General features: G+C 41.9%; 1 protein-coding gene across 5 annotated transcripts in view; it reads left to right on the top strand.

Annotated features, from left to right (window-relative positions):
* The window catches only part of ANK1 (ankyrin 1), a 409,057-nt gene that overhangs the window by 345,740 nt on the left and 47,739 nt on the right, over positions 1 to 15,578 (top strand). For all 5 annotated transcript variants that reach the window (XM_082256778.1, XM_082256779.1, XM_082256777.1 and 2 more), the window contains 3 exons: positions 3,173 to 3,292; positions 9,454 to 9,538; positions 10,674 to 10,748. In XM_082256778.1, coding sequence (XP_082112904.1) covers positions 3,173 to 3,292; positions 9,454 to 9,538; positions 10,674 to 10,748 — 280 coding nt within the window. The remainder of the gene's footprint in view (positions 1 to 3,172; positions 3,293 to 9,453; positions 9,539 to 10,673; positions 10,749 to 15,578) is intronic.

The raw sequence follows: 15,578 nt of genomic DNA, 5'->3' as shown, positions 1-15,578 counted from the left end.
GATGTTCCCGCCAGTCAGTTTAAATTTACATACACAGAAATGTCTATGTCTGATGCTTTCATCACATTTGGAGTGCAATTAAAGTGTGTGTTAGGGCAAAATCTAAAAAAAATAATAATAATAATTCAGTACATGACTCTTATACATGCAAATCTCCCTATGTTATGTCTCATCATGATTGAGAATTTTTGATAGTTTTCGTTATTTTTATTATTTTTTTTTCTTTCTTTTTTTAATGCCTGCATCAGTGGAATGTTTCCACAATGGAGACACTTTTAGAACGTTTATTGCAAAGTGTATTTGAAAGATTAAAATACAAATTCGTTTCTGCAACCCTAAAACCTATTTATTGTATGTTATCATAAACACATTATATCAACACAAATAGACTGTATTTGGACAATGAGCACAATTCACTAAGCGATATCTTTCCAAAGTATGCCTTAAATATTGCATGAAACCTTGCGGTAAGTCAAGCATCTGATTTTATGCTTTTCCAAAAAAGTGAAAGGCCAGCAATTAAGTAATGGCTGGTATAGCATGGTCTCTCTGTGTTGGGGGCTCAAGGTACCCTATGAGTTGTGTATAACGCTCCATGATAAGTGGGTTGGATAACCTGAACTTCTGCAGGGTATCAGGATCCGTGAATTGATCCAGCAGTGTGCGTCCTTAAAGCTTCTTTCCTTTAAAAGGACCACTTGAGATCTTCTTCTCCTTCTCCTCCTCCTCTTCTGCATTGCTTTAAATTCCAGAAGACTGGATTCAAAGGGCTCCATTATCTTTGCTATGCCATCTGCCAGCCTCTAGAAACAACTCCTGAATAAAATCTAGCTGACACCTGCTCCAGCTTGCACTTTCCCACCTATCTTTTTTTATATATTTTTTTTCCATTTATTTCCTTTTGTGAATTGACTTTAATGCCCCTTTTTATCCGGTATTTAACAAGCGTTTTTGGTGTTTGCGCTAAATACCTCATACGAGCAATAGTGAATTTACATTTTCATTATTGCATGCAGTAAGTGGTCACGCTACTGTCATTATGCATGCGATAACCTTTAGTGAATTGTGCCCAATATCACTCATCACGTATGCTAAAAACCACCACCACCACATCCACAGCCGTGGTATTTACAATGGAGGATTCTGCCTCCGACATGATGACAACAACATGACTAGGATAATAAAGTTGATTTGTCTACATATTGCTCTGACCATCACTCCCTTTACCCCTTATAAATAACCACATGACTACAGGCTGGAGTTAAATGGCCATAGCAGCCTTTTTTTAACAAACTGTATACATAACAGATAAATAACACCTTAAAACTAGTTTAACTGGGGCCTCAAGGTCCTAGTAGGCATCAAAGAAGAAAGTGCCTGCTTCCAACTTAATTAGGCCACCAGCCGCCACAGCACTGACTCTGAGATAATCAGTCCCAGATACCAACATACCAATTACTGGGAGCCATACCTCAGACGGGTCCCTACCAAGTATATGTTTGCCCTAATACTAACCTACCAGGACCTTGTACCCCGCTTGCTGCCATGACAAAGAACCACACAAAAAACAAAAAGCCTCCCTAAAAAACAAAAAGGAGGGGGGGTGGACTCCAGAAGCAATATCCAGAAACAAGAAAAAAGGGAGGGAGGGTGTGAAGTTTTCCCTAAAGCAGCTTCCCTCCAACTGAAGACCTTCCAAGACCCCTAGCTTGACCACTCCCTGCGGCTCCACCCATTCCAGGCCAAGACACCAATCAAGTGAGTCCCACAATCCATTATTTCTTATTAGACTGAGCTGAAGCCCACGCTAGACCCAAACCCCTTTAATCCCTGTCATGCTGGCCCTCCGTCCATGTCTTTTCTCTCCTTTACTCGGGGCCTCTCTCAAGCATTGTTCTTTAGCAGAGACACCACTACTACAATACCGATCTATGAACTAGTGATTGGATATTGATCTACAGTGATCAGCGCTGTCTGCTCTAAAGACATAGAGAGGCAGCAGGGTAAGGCTGAACAAAACCCATTCCATACTCTGCACTTCATTAAGTACTGTTCCTAATTACAACCCATTCAGCACATATTTCTATACTACCAAAGTATGGAGAAGACTAAGGATTGTTGTGGCAACTGTGCCAGACTGTGTGCAACTAACAATGCTGAAAATTTATGCCAACAACTAACAGGGCAGAGATTGAACGGAATTAGTTTTATAAACATAGTTGCCACACATCTCTTATGTGATGATTGATTTTATGTACTCGTGTTTTACATATTTGCCTTCTATTGTGTTTACAATAATAAAAAATTAGTATTAAAGTGTATGTTACTGCAACCTTGCATATTCCTGTGTCATTGTTACCATGTACTTGTAGGAAAAAGTATCCTATTCTCTTTGTATTACTTCCTTTGTGTGAAATACCCGGTAATCCTGCCAGTCCCCCTGCCTTCCAATTTCAAATTGACCATATCAGATGTGGAACCACATCCATCCCAGTGTGGTCAGTTTTCTTTACATTCTATTTGGGAGAACAGCCTGCCTGTCCCACAATGGTCAGACTTGTGCTGTCACACCCCCCCCCTCCCACCCAGTGAACTAATCACTGGAAGAATGACTGTACTCCTGGTGACATGCCTCCCTGCAGCCTCCACCCCAACTCTCTAAGCCCCTTATGCAGCCTTTTTTTTATTTTTTAATATTCAAACATTTTGCCTTGCATTTCTATTTTAAATTTAATGAGTTGTTTTGCAAGGTAAGAGTTCACATATACTTGAAAGCTGAACTTGAAAACTGTAATTTAAATATATTCCTTAATAGCAACATATTAAGGTACTAAAAATGCATTTATATATTTTTTAATACACATACAGTAGCTTGATTTAATAGGAATTTACACTTCAAGTTTTATTTTACAATTTTTACCGGTTACTGATAATGATTTTTATCAGATATTGACAGTGTTTTTTTTAATATACTTTACATTTTCATTTGGATATACTGTTCAATGAAGAATTTTGTGCTCACATTTTACTAATTCTTTCCTCTTCATTTAGCAGACCTGAAGAGTAGTATCCTAGGAGAGCTTTTGCTTTAGTTTAGACATCATCGTCCTTGCTCTTATATATAAGGCTCTTGCATTTGCAGTTTTCTCTAAATGTGTGTGTGATCACTCAGGTACGGGACAGCAGTCGGGAGCCATGCGGGTCTCTCTCCTTCCTCCGCAAACCCATGAAATATGAACAGTCCCAGCAAGTGCTCTGCCACCTGAATGTCACGATGCCACAGTACACACAGGTGAGACTAACTCTCTGCCACTTTATGATGAATTTCTTATGTCAGTGCTATCCAACTGTGAACATAAAACCATTGCCAACAAGATCAAATGTGTACATTTCTCCTAAGTGTAAGTGGATGCACCCTTTTGAATGGAGGGGTTCTGCTTTTGAAACATACAGTATATAATTTTATTTCATTGGCCAACATTTAGATTAGGACATTATGTAAATGCAGGGCTTTTTTTCAGCTGGAACTTGGTGTAATCAGTTCCACCACCTCTGGCTCAGGTCCTTCAGCTTAATACAGAAACAAAAGTAAGACATGTGGAAGATGGTGGAGCTTTTAGGAGGTGGGGAGAAGATAGGGACAGTGGAGATGGGATTGCATGCAGAGGTCAGAGCTGAAGAGGGGTGAAGGTGACATGTGGATGGGGGATGCAGAAGTAAACAACTGTGGAAACAGGCTGAACTCTGCACTCTGTGTGTAGCGCACCCCTGAACTCTGCACTCTGTATGTAACCATTGTCTCCCCCCCCCCCGAACTTTGCACTTTGTACGTGATGCAGTCCTGGTATTTAAGTATGTAAGAATATTTAATAATAATATCTCGCGCTCGTACTTCATTATGTCAGAATATTTATACTGCTCTGAATATAGCAGTGTCTATTTATGGTTAATAAGCAAAGATCTATGAGAAAGGAGAATCTTCACCTATTGCCACAAATCAATATGTCGTGAATTCTTTTTAATTGATTAATTTCTTTCTAAAAGCATATACCAATCTTAGTGAGTACAGTCTACAGTATGGAATATATATAAAATATTTATTCTCAAGACATGTAATCACAATATATGATCAAACAGGAAGTGACACAACAAAAATAACTCTTTCATAAACTACTAACTTCAAACAATTAATGCAATGTGATGTTTAGCTCAATAATGAAAGTGAAACTAAAACAAAGTGAAACAAAAGCAAGATTACCATTTCTCCAGGTATAGCATGAACCATAGGTATGTGTTCTATATAAACAGACCACAATTGTCTGCGAATTACACGGCCGAAAGTCATTCCACTGCAGATGGAATGAGAATAAGCCATGCAAAACGGAAGACTTAAAATTGCAAATAATGCACTAAATCTGATATTAATAAAAATGTATAAAAACAAAATCAGCTTTTTAGAGAAAAATCTACCATGGTTTATACGGCTGGGATTGTAATCTTATTACCCTTAAATATGCAATATAAAACATATAAGGAAGGAAATAAACAATATTGCATAAAATCAAAAAACATAGCAAGGCATATTTACCACACTTAAGATGGCCGCTAGCTTCAAATGGTCGTTACCAGAGTCCTAAGATGGATGCCTTTCTTAAGATGGTGGCTTCCCTCCAAGTTTCAGATGAATGATGGAGTAAGATGGAGTATGTCTGGATGAGTCTATCGAGGGATGTAGTAGTGTGTGTGATGTATGTGTATTGTATGATGGGCAGTGTAATGTGTGTCTCCTCTCTCCCATCCCTGGGGTCTTTTATATGGTAAGAACAAAGGGCTATAAAAATTACCATAAGTCAAACCCAGAGGGATGAAACATTATCCCTATTGGTTGGGATATTCTATACCTTAACTGGTGAGGTCATAGACACACCTCCCTGATAATTCAATACTTAATGTATGATAATAAAATTAAAGTATGATTTCTCTATATTTAAGAGTAACTATAAAACACGACATAAAACTTTGTCCATACTCCCAGTACATACATAAATGTCCATCTGTATCTCCATCATTCTCCTTGGCAAGCAATGCCATTTTAATAATTATATTTTTAATACAATAAAATATTTCTATATGGGAAATATCTAAAATACCCCAAGACTGCATTTGGTATTTCGTCTACAGGGGGCAGTATCGTACCGTTCATTAGATTTTGTATGTAACAATAATTAGAAACAATTCTTATCTGATGATCTTTGACCTGTTGGCTAGTGAAAGTCCATTAATTATTTGACCATGCCATAGGCTGTCAGACATAGCGTCTGGTTTGTAATATTTACGACACCTTGAACACTTAGACACAAACTTCTCTGAAATGAGGTAATTAGTGACGAGATACACATGTTCTTACACTTATTAGAAAAAGAATTCTAAGTAAGATTACTACTGTAAGAATATAAACCCAAAATGTGATATAACATTCCTAAATATATATGTATATGCCTTACATAATATAATGACATAATTATTGCTAATATCTTCTCACACATAAGAATGTATCTATAAAAACTTATATAGTTCATCTTTAAATGTCTGCTAGAGTATACTGGGGTTTTGTCCATTGTTATATACAGATAAGATTACAAGCTAGACTAGTATGGTGTCTCGCTAATTGTCCCTTATCTGATGAGATGTCAATGTATTACCTTATTTATGATCGAAGACTCACAAGGATTTTCTGTAGAACTTAAGACTATGTAAAGGCATCTTGTAAAAGAACATGAACTTCCCATGAACTTCTAACAAAATGGATTCTGTCCTGTTCAGAATCTTATATGCATAAGATGAAATATACATGGCTTTTTTTAAATCCATTTTTTTTTTTTACCTATTATTATTTTAATCACCCCCCAATAATCCCGACAAGTATTTAAGTGAAATTTGACCATACCCACTATTTGATGTGTTTGGAAGGAGGGGGGGGGGGGGGTGTCGTGGTTGAGTACCTGTACCTATTTTTTGAGAAAAAAAGCCCTGTGTAAATTTAATATATAGATTACATGAGAGTTGCTGGATTAGTATCTGCAGAGCCTGCGCTTACTTTATTTATCATAGACACCTCACCTTACACAATATTTACAAAGCTTTATTAAGGGATAAGGATCTTTATTTTCAGTCGTGTGACTGTAATTTTTCAAATCTCATTGAACTCAGCCGAAAACAACTGCCAGATTCTTGTAAATAAGGATCCTTATTCTGGTGTTTTAGCTGTTTTTGAATTGAGCAGAAAATACAGCTAAAGGCAAAATGATTATTATTATTATTATTATTTTGGATAGTGGGGAGGGAATAAAACACTTGTCAAATTGCATTTGCTATTAGTGCACTTGCGGGAAATTCACCCTCTCTGTCCTGTTTACTGTTATCGAGAGTGAAAGTGAAAGAAAATCCCACACTTTGGGTTCTCCCCAGAACAGGAATTGAGTGGATATCTTCCAGGGGGGACATTTCATCTTGTGACAGCCAGGGATTCCCTCACTTTGGGGAGATTTCCTCCTACTTCTCGTTTTGGATGTTGGCCAGGAAGTGAAGGTAAATCTCCCAATGGGACACAGCTGGCAAGAAAAAAAAACTGTCAGGGGTTACAACTGTCCTTTACTCTATCTAAAATGATTAAAAAAAAATATTTTTTGTCATGTTTTGCTTTTAGTTCTTCTTCAACGTCTTTCTGGCTCCCACTTATTCTGCCCTTTAGTTCTTCAATCTGCATATCACTTCAGGGCTGCTGTAAATTAGGATATTTCTAATCTGCTGTCAATAAATAATGTGTCATTCAGACAGGATAAGAGACAGTTGATGCACACAGTATAAAAGTACATACTGATAATCATAGTAAGTTTTCTCCTACCCTCCTCACAAAGCACAGGATAGAAGCCACGATGAAGCCAGAATGTAAGACATGGCTCTAGTAAACTGTAAAAGTATGTGACTTATATCTCAAAGCAGGACTAGGTGCATATTTGTTGGTCTTGGTGCAGGCCAACTCCAGGAAAACTTGCTTTTTTAAAAAATTTTGGTTAGAGCAGAAAAGGATTAAAACTTTGGTTTTAAATTCTGTCTGTTTCGTCTTGAGGAGACTTTTTTTTATCAGATGTTAAACAATGTGTGTGTGTACCCATAGAAGAGAGTTGACTGAGGTTCTAAGCCCTCTATACCCAATTCAAAACAAGGATTTGAAAACATGTGCTGTAGATACACTTATTTAAATTATCTCAGAAGGCAGATAGTCTATATAGGGAACAAAAATGTATTTGTCGCTCTCTGCAGGACCTAGAGTAGAGTCTTCTAACTAGGTACTCGTCTCACTTCCTACGCCTCCTCTTCCTTCTTTTTTTCCTATCTTTGGACTATATGCTCTTTTGGTTGGGGCTAGACCTCGCTTTAAATTTTATGAAGGTGTAGGGTGGGATACACTTTTATGCCCTTGGAGTGCCCATGTTCTCGATTTTCTCCTTATGCCTGAGATGATGCTGTTATTGTATTTTCATTGTATCCCACCTGGGGCTCTGGGCTATGTGACTTCTTTGTATAATGAATCCCTTGTACTTTGTCTTTCTTTATTAATAAAAAAATTGAAGGTAAAAAATGTATTTGCCATAAGTATGGTAGGCACTCATGCTACTATAAGCTGAAGCAATATTCCATAGCAATAAGGCCGTTAGTGCTTGGTGGTGCCACTACAGGCTGAGGTATAAAGCCTCATTGGCACTCAGGATAGCAGGGATGCAAGTGTAATAAAAACTCATCCAGTGAGCAATGAACATTTAAGCATGAAACCTCCGCTCACTATAGCTAGTCCTAGTATGGAAGTATATGTGTGAAAGCCTCAGTCATTGCAGCTTGACATGTTTTTCCCCATCTGCCGGAGCTTAATCATAGGGGTCTACCCTATGATTAAGGCCTGGTGGGTGGGGCAAAACATGTCAGGGGGTGTGGTCTGACGAGCGGCATTGACTGAGGCTTTATCACGTATACATGCATACTAGAACTGGCTATGGTGCAGGGCAGTTTCGTGCTACAACCTACAATAGCAGTTTGTCAAGCCAAGACCCAGGATAGGGTCATAATGCAATGGCAAATAAGTATACTGCCTTCCTCTGTTCCAGCACTACAGCCTTCATAAATCTCTGGGAGGGTTGGATGCCTTTGTACCTGTTGCACACAGTGGTTCCATCCTCTAACCCTATACAAAGCATTCTACAAAGCAGTAACATAGAAGTTGGAGGATTGAACCACAGCGTGCTTTGGCTGGCACAGGCAACTGTTAGTGCCAAAGAGATTGAAGGCTGCAGTGCTGGAACGTAAATAAGGTAGGGCACATAGGCTTACAAAAAGTTGAATATAGGAGCACTGCGGGACACTTTCACGCTTTTCTTAATTTTTCTATAACCTGTCGCTTCAAGTGTTAAAATAAAGAAAATCTTTCAACCAAGTACTGTCTAACATCAGTTGGCACCAAAAGGTGCTGATTTTTACCTTTGTTAGCCATAAAAGCTTCTTTTCTGCCCCTCTGATTCTAATTTAATTCTGCAACAAAGGGCTTGACTTTCTAGTGCTAAATCACCCACCACCTCTGGAACTTAGTGCTACCTACTGCCTCTAACTTTCCCATGAAAAACTCCTTTATTGGCCACTGAGCCACTTGCATGTGACAAGAGAAATGTGCACCCATCCATCTTATGAAAACAAATGAAAACTACTAGCTTGAAATCTAGAAAATAAAAGAAGGCATGCTGGTTTCCACTTGCCCCAGCTTTATAATTTCCTTTTCTTATTTTATATCACATGTACCTGTTATAATCTACCTGTCTCACGTTAGGATGTTGATGCCACATATCAGTCTTTTATTATCTTATTTTAACCAACATTTGGTTTCGCAAAGTTTTACCCACAATGTGCAGTGTTTGTGGTAATTTATATCTTTTATAGCTTGTTTTGTCTTTCTGACATGTAAAATTTATTACTAGTAGCCTCCAATTGCATATAAATGTTTTCCAAAAAGTCCCTTGGGCCGTTAGACTTCTAAATACACTTTATCAATGTGTATTTTTTTTCATTATTTATTATTTGCTAAAACTCTGTACTGTACTGTTAACATGAATTTACTTCAGCAAGAAGAAGAACTATCTGAACCTCCCCCTAGCGTATATGTACTACAGTTTGAGAACCTGTGCAATATGGAAAGAGCAATATGGGAAATTATGTAACCAACAGCACCACTCAACCTTAATCTTTCACCAATCAGAGTTTAGTAAACGGACTTCTGATTGGTTACTAATGGTTATTACCCTTTGTAAATCATTCTTGCTATTTGACTTGCTTTACTAAAGGAGGCCCATAAATAGTGCCATATTGAGGAAATATAAAGTTGTCTAAATCTGAGTTTTGTTGTCACAGACTCCTGGCAGCCTTGACAGAAGGAGGACACTGACTCCACTGGCCTTAAGAGAGAGATATAGCCTTCTGAATGACAGCATAAGAGGTAAGAGAATTGATGGTACATATGAAGGGTGTAGCAAGACCAGGGGCAGATAACCTATGCAGGAGCAGTAGACATTTAAACAAAGACCAGATAGCTAATGAAGGGTAATAGGGTGCAGATTCAAAGCAATATAACTTATGGCTAAAGATAGACTACAGTCAAAACTTTTTTTTCTAGAGTAGAGAAAGGTTACTCTAGAAAAGAGTAGAGAAAGGCTAAAAACAATGTGAAGAGTTTATTGCTGATTGTATTTCTCTTGGGGAGATTTAAGCCTGGTACACATAAGAAGTTTTCTTCGTTCAACCCAGCGGGCTGAATGAAAAAAAAACTGAGGAGGTTGCTGCATCAACTATGCGATGTTAGTACAGCAATCTGCCCCACTGCAAGCACTGATCGGATGCCAATCGGCTGCTGGTTTTCCAGCATGCTCGGTCAAGGAGCTGCACACACAGGCCGAAAGTGGGCTGGTAACTGCTGAACGGACCTTTTTGGGCCCGTGTGTTACCAAGCTTTACTCTCACTTTCTGTTTCATAACTATCAGACAAAACAGGTGAAATATACCAGGAAAACAAAGATTACACACGGAGAGCAAAAAAACTTTGTTTCTTTAAGTTAAGTGTGGGGGGGGGTTAGATTCTCTTTCAGCTTTTAATTGCTGTTTGTATGATTTCCTATCCATTTGGGGTGTATCAGACAGAACAGAAAGTAAGGCAAATCTCCGCAGTTGGGATACAGTTAGCATACATAGCCTAATCTAAGGTTGTATCCCCTGTTCTCTATCCAAAACTCAAAGGGTTTTGGTTGAGTTGAGCCTTAATAGCAAAATAAACAATTACTAGTAGTGAGTACTTGCTTATTAAATTAAATATATATATATATATATATATATATATATATATATATATATATATATATATTTTATACATTAGCTCTTGTGTTAAAATTTTTCTTTAAAATTCTTTACAAAGGATATCTTCTTAAACTGCTCTACCTTCAATGGCGTGACCTGATTGGCCCTTGTGGATTCCTGTACTTTGTCAACCATCAATGCTGTGTACAGTCCCCTCTATCCTGCTTTTGTTTCTTCCATTCTGCTTCTTCCTGTCTTAAAAAGTCTACATCTTTCTATCACAGGTTCTCTTAGTGGAACTGAACGTGTTGACATGAAGATGGCTGTAATATCAGAGCACTTGGGTCTCAGCTGGGCAGGTAAGTACAAATACTAAATTATGTAAGCTGTTGTCACTAAGTCGATCCAGAATTATATACATTTCTGCATCTCTGGGCAAAGTGAAGTAGCTTAGGCTTATACAATAACTTGTGCTTGCTGCAACCCATTGTTTTAGCAATCTACCAGTGTGTAGTTTTAGACTGGATGATCGCAGTGGGAACATGATGTGTGTCTAGGATTGAAAATAGGGGCATTCTAATTCTATATTCCAGTCGTGGCACCTGTGTGCCATATCCTTATCTTTCTGACCAACAACGGCCAGCCGGCTTCTGTACATGTAGAGAAATATTGCTATGATGATGTTGCTGCATCACTGCATTCAGATGTCACCTGTGTACAGGAGCAAATAGATCGTTTGAGAAGAGTGGCCAGGGTCTAGATGAAAATCATAGTTCAGTCAGCCTTTATATATGTTCCAAGAGACCAGCTTCTTACTGATTTAGGAAGGCTTTACTGTACAACGCAATGATTCAATGAAGGGCATCTTGGTTCATTTTGTCCCTCCCTACCATCATTTTCTGGGTTAAACTTTCTTGTTGTTCCCCAAGCCCTACTTCATAGAAGCTATGGCTTCTATAACCTTTACCGTTGATGGGCAACAAGCCTCAAATAACTGTATGCTGTTTGGAATAAATGGCTCTATAATATTAGGCTGTATCTATGCTATACACCAGATTGTAGTTAGCCATGGGGCATAAAGCAATGATTTGCATCCACCCACTATACCAAATTTAGGAATAATCCTCCTATTTTTGCAATATATGATTTAAAAACATATGTGAATGGCTTCTGTTCTAAGGGGAAAAAAGGAAGGCTCTACTTTGCTTCGCACTGTTTTAATGGAGAGCATTTTAGATTGCCTTGTCCCTCTTCACAATAACTTTGCGAGTTATACATCCTCGCTGTTCATATAGAAAGAATAGTTCTGATGGACAAGGTGGCATGGCTGGTATTACAGAAATATTAAGCCAAGTGACTTGGGCCACATAGACACATTTAGTCCATCTCTCCTCTGAAAACAGGGAAACAAATGGTTCTACTTTTGCATACAGAGGAATTGATCCCCATACCAAGAATAATATTCTGTTCCCACTGGTCATAGACTGAATAGAAATAGAAGAACTGTATTTGAAAAGCTAGCGTAGACATTATGGTATGTCTAGAATTTACATGATGGTAATTTAAAGATTTAACAGAAAAAAACAGACCTTCACAATGCAAAGAATACACAGACCATTTAACATTGTGTGACACAAAGTCATAAGATCATCATCTAGTCCATCTCTCTTCTTGAAACAGAGGACAAAAGTGTCCAAGATAGAGCTAACAGTATTATTGCACAATTCTCCATAGATAGACAGAGCATCTACCTATACCGGTCATAGGCTGAAAGGAGATAAATGAAGTTAGGTTAGGGGCCCGCCGCCCAGTGCAGAATTAATTCACCCGATGTTGTCTTTGAGAGACAACATTGGGCTATCAGGGCTACGTAAGTAGGAGGAGGAGAGGGGCCCGGCAGTCGGCGCTACTTCCGTGGGAGGAGGGGCCCCGGCGCTGTCTACTTCACTCCTGCACCAGATGCAGGGCAGAGAAACAGCCTCAGCGTGAAGACTCCGCCCCCTCTCTTCAAAACATCGATCACTTTATCTTGAAAAAAAACAATCCCTCCTTCCATCTGGGCAATGGCAGAGAGAGGGACAGGAACACCGTCAGTTCAGCAGCACACAGACCATGGCCGCTGAACTGGAGAGCATGTTAGATGAGGGGGAGCACAGGGAAGAGCCTGAAGCCGTTCCACATGAGGGGGAGGGGCCTGTCGATGAGGGGGGAGGAGTCTGGAGACTAGGTAAAGGAGCCTGGAGCCAGGTGAGGCCAGGGAAGGAGCCGAGTGAGACAAGGGGGAGGAGCCTGAAGATACAAGGGAGGAGCCTGGAGCTAAGTAAGAAGGGGGAGAGGAGCCTGGAGAAGATTGTGACGAGTGAGACCAGGGGGAGGGGCGCAGTGGCACTGGTACCACCACAGATGAAGATTACTCCATGCCATCTCTGGAAGGTAGGGCTTACAAACTTTTATCTTTTATGCTGTCAGAATCTGGCTGTGAATATCATTGTACCAGCCATTCCTTGTGCCATGCCTGCAGTTTCTTACCATCCCTTGTGCCATGCCGCCCCTTGTGCCAGCAGTCTCTGACCAGCCCTTGTGCCATGCTTGCAGTCTGACCACGCCTTGTGTCATGCCCACAGTCTCTGACCACCCCTTGTGCCATGTTCGCAGTCTCTTACCACCCCTTCTGCCATGCTCACAGTCTCTAACCACTCCTGCCATGCCCGCAGTCCCTGACCACCCCTTGTGCCATGCTTGCAGTCTCTGACCACCCCTTCTGCCATGCCCGCAGTCTTTGACCGCCCCTTGTGCCATGCCCACAGTCTGACAACCCCTTGTGCCATGCCTGCAGTTTCTGACCACCCCTTTTGCCATGCCCACAGTCTCTAACCGGCCCTTGTGCCATGCCCGCCCCTTGTGCCCGCAGTCTCTGACCGGCCCTTGTGCTATGCCCGCAGTTTCTGACCATCCCTTGTGCCATGCCCACAGTCTCTGACCATCTCTTGTGCCATGTTCGCAGTCTCTGACCACCCCTTGTGCCATGCCTGCAGTTTCTGATCACCCCTTTTGCCATGCCCGAAGTCTCTGACCGGCCCTTGTGCCATGCCCGCTCCTTGTGCCTGCAGTCTCTGACTGGCCCTTGTGCTATGCCTGCAGTCTCTGACCGGCCCTTGTGCTATGCACTCAGTTACTGACCATCCCTTGTGCCATGCCCACAGTCTCTGACCATCTCTTTTTGCCATGTATGCAGTCACTGACCATCTCTTGTATCATGTATGCAGTCTCTAACTATCTCTTGTGCCATGTATGCAGTCTCTGACCATCCCTGGGGGGGTTGGCAACACTGCACCCCATTATAGTGTCCCCTCCAACAACTATGTATCCTGAGCGCCGCTTGCTCATCTCTGGCGTCTGGGCCTGGCATAGCAGGTGCTGCCAGATAGAGGGGAGAGAGAAAAGCAGACACACGTCCGCTCTCCTCCCCTTCTTCTGGAGGAGGGATGTGCGTGTGACTGGAGGCGGGACATGGGTGTGGCTGGAGGCGGAACATAGGTGGGGCCTGGAAGGGGGCCCTTAATTTATTTTGCCCTGGGGCCCTGAGGGTTCTCAGTCCGCCCCTGCCTGAATCCGAATATTCCAGCAACAAGCACGAGCCTAGCAGCTTCAGCCACTGTCTCGGGTCCTCATTGAATAGATTGATAGCAGCAGAAGCAATTGGCTCCCGCTGCTGTCAACCAAATCCAGTAACACGAGAGTGGGGGGGCGGGGGCTGAGTCCTGCTGTCTGTGCCAATGGATGACCCGATGAAGAGGAGGAGCCAGAAGCGACGCCAGGGCATCCCAGAAGAGGAGGATCGGGGCTGCTCTGTGCAAAACCCTTGCACAGAGCAGGTAAGTTTAACATATTTGTTATTTAAAAAAAAAAAAAACAACAAACCTTTAGACCCCGTTCACACTGGGGCGACCTAGTCGCCTGACAGGTCGCCTGCCATAGAGAAGCTGTGGACCCGTTCTAATAGGAGCGACACAAGTCGCTCCGACTTAGAAAAAGGGTCCGGAGCTTCTTTGGGGCGACCCGGAGCGACCTGCATTGACTTCAATGATATGAAGTCCGTGCCGGCCGCTCTGAGGTCGCGGTGTGAGCTGCGCACCGCGACCTGTGAGGTCGCCCCGGCAAGTAGCGTCGCCCCAGTGTGAACGGGGTCTTACAATCACTTTGATGTTCTTTAAAGTGTAGCCAAAGCCAACTTTTAGATCAAGTAGGGTCTGTTTTGCTGTCTGCATACTGTTGGGAAGTTTTCCCTTCAATTCCTATCCCAGAGACACAGTTGTCAGCAGAACAGTGGTCCACACCGGAAGAATCCCCCTCACATCCACTAATATCATGAGAGTAGAACAATAGGTAAAACAGTTTTTCTCTTACGTATTCCGACAGTCGCCGCCCACTCACACAGTCTTCACCAATGGGTATTGACCTTTGCTCCGCAGGAGTAGCTAGGCACAAGACTTGTTAGTAACAAAAGCTTTTAGCATAGACACACCCCTAGGGGCTGTCCCACTAGTCAATACCTCCCTGCACCAGCATTCCCAACTCAGTTTGATTTTGCCTAGCTTAGGAGTAGCAGGCTTTCCTGTGCTGGGGCTTCAGTCTCAGCCTTCTACCCTTTTTTTGATTTTATTTCAAGTGTTTTCTCTTTACTTTATTAGCTGTTCTTTTGTCAGCTCTTAGTTAGGGATCTTCGGATGAAGGTGCATCATGTGGAGCTGGGTATCGGACTGACCGCCCTGGATCCCAGGGCTGAGGGCCAGATGGATCCCCAGCCTGCCTTTGAGCGTTCAGCTACGGTTCGCCCTGGCGCCATGAACGACCCATCCCTGCTGGCTGAAGGGATGCTGCCTGTGAGGTGGCTACCTCACTGGACGCCATTCTGCGGTCTTGTGCTGCGGTCCACTGCGTCCCGGCTGCGGCTCTCCCTGTCATTAAGGATAGCGGTTTGTCGCTTGGAGACGGCTCCCCATGCCATCCGGTACGGTAAGCACCTTCTGTGTGGGGGCCATCTGTCTGGGGTGTCAGTCTGTGGCTGTGTGTTACCCCCCATGTCTGTTAGGTGTGGGCTCCCTGGTAGATCCCTGTATGGGGTTAACATGCCTTTATGGGCTGCGGGGGGGCCCCTCCTGCTCTGCTGTGAGGATTCCTCTGCGGGC

The sequence above is a fragment of the Pelophylax lessonae genome (genome assembly GCF_965119305.1).
Source record: "Pelophylax lessonae genome assembly, chromosome: 4".
In the NCBI taxonomy this organism is placed as follows: Eukaryota; Metazoa; Chordata; class Amphibia; order Anura; family Ranidae; genus Pelophylax; species Pelophylax lessonae.
The sequence above is the reverse complement of the archived record's forward strand: the minus strand, read 5'-3'. Positions and strand labels throughout refer to the sequence as shown.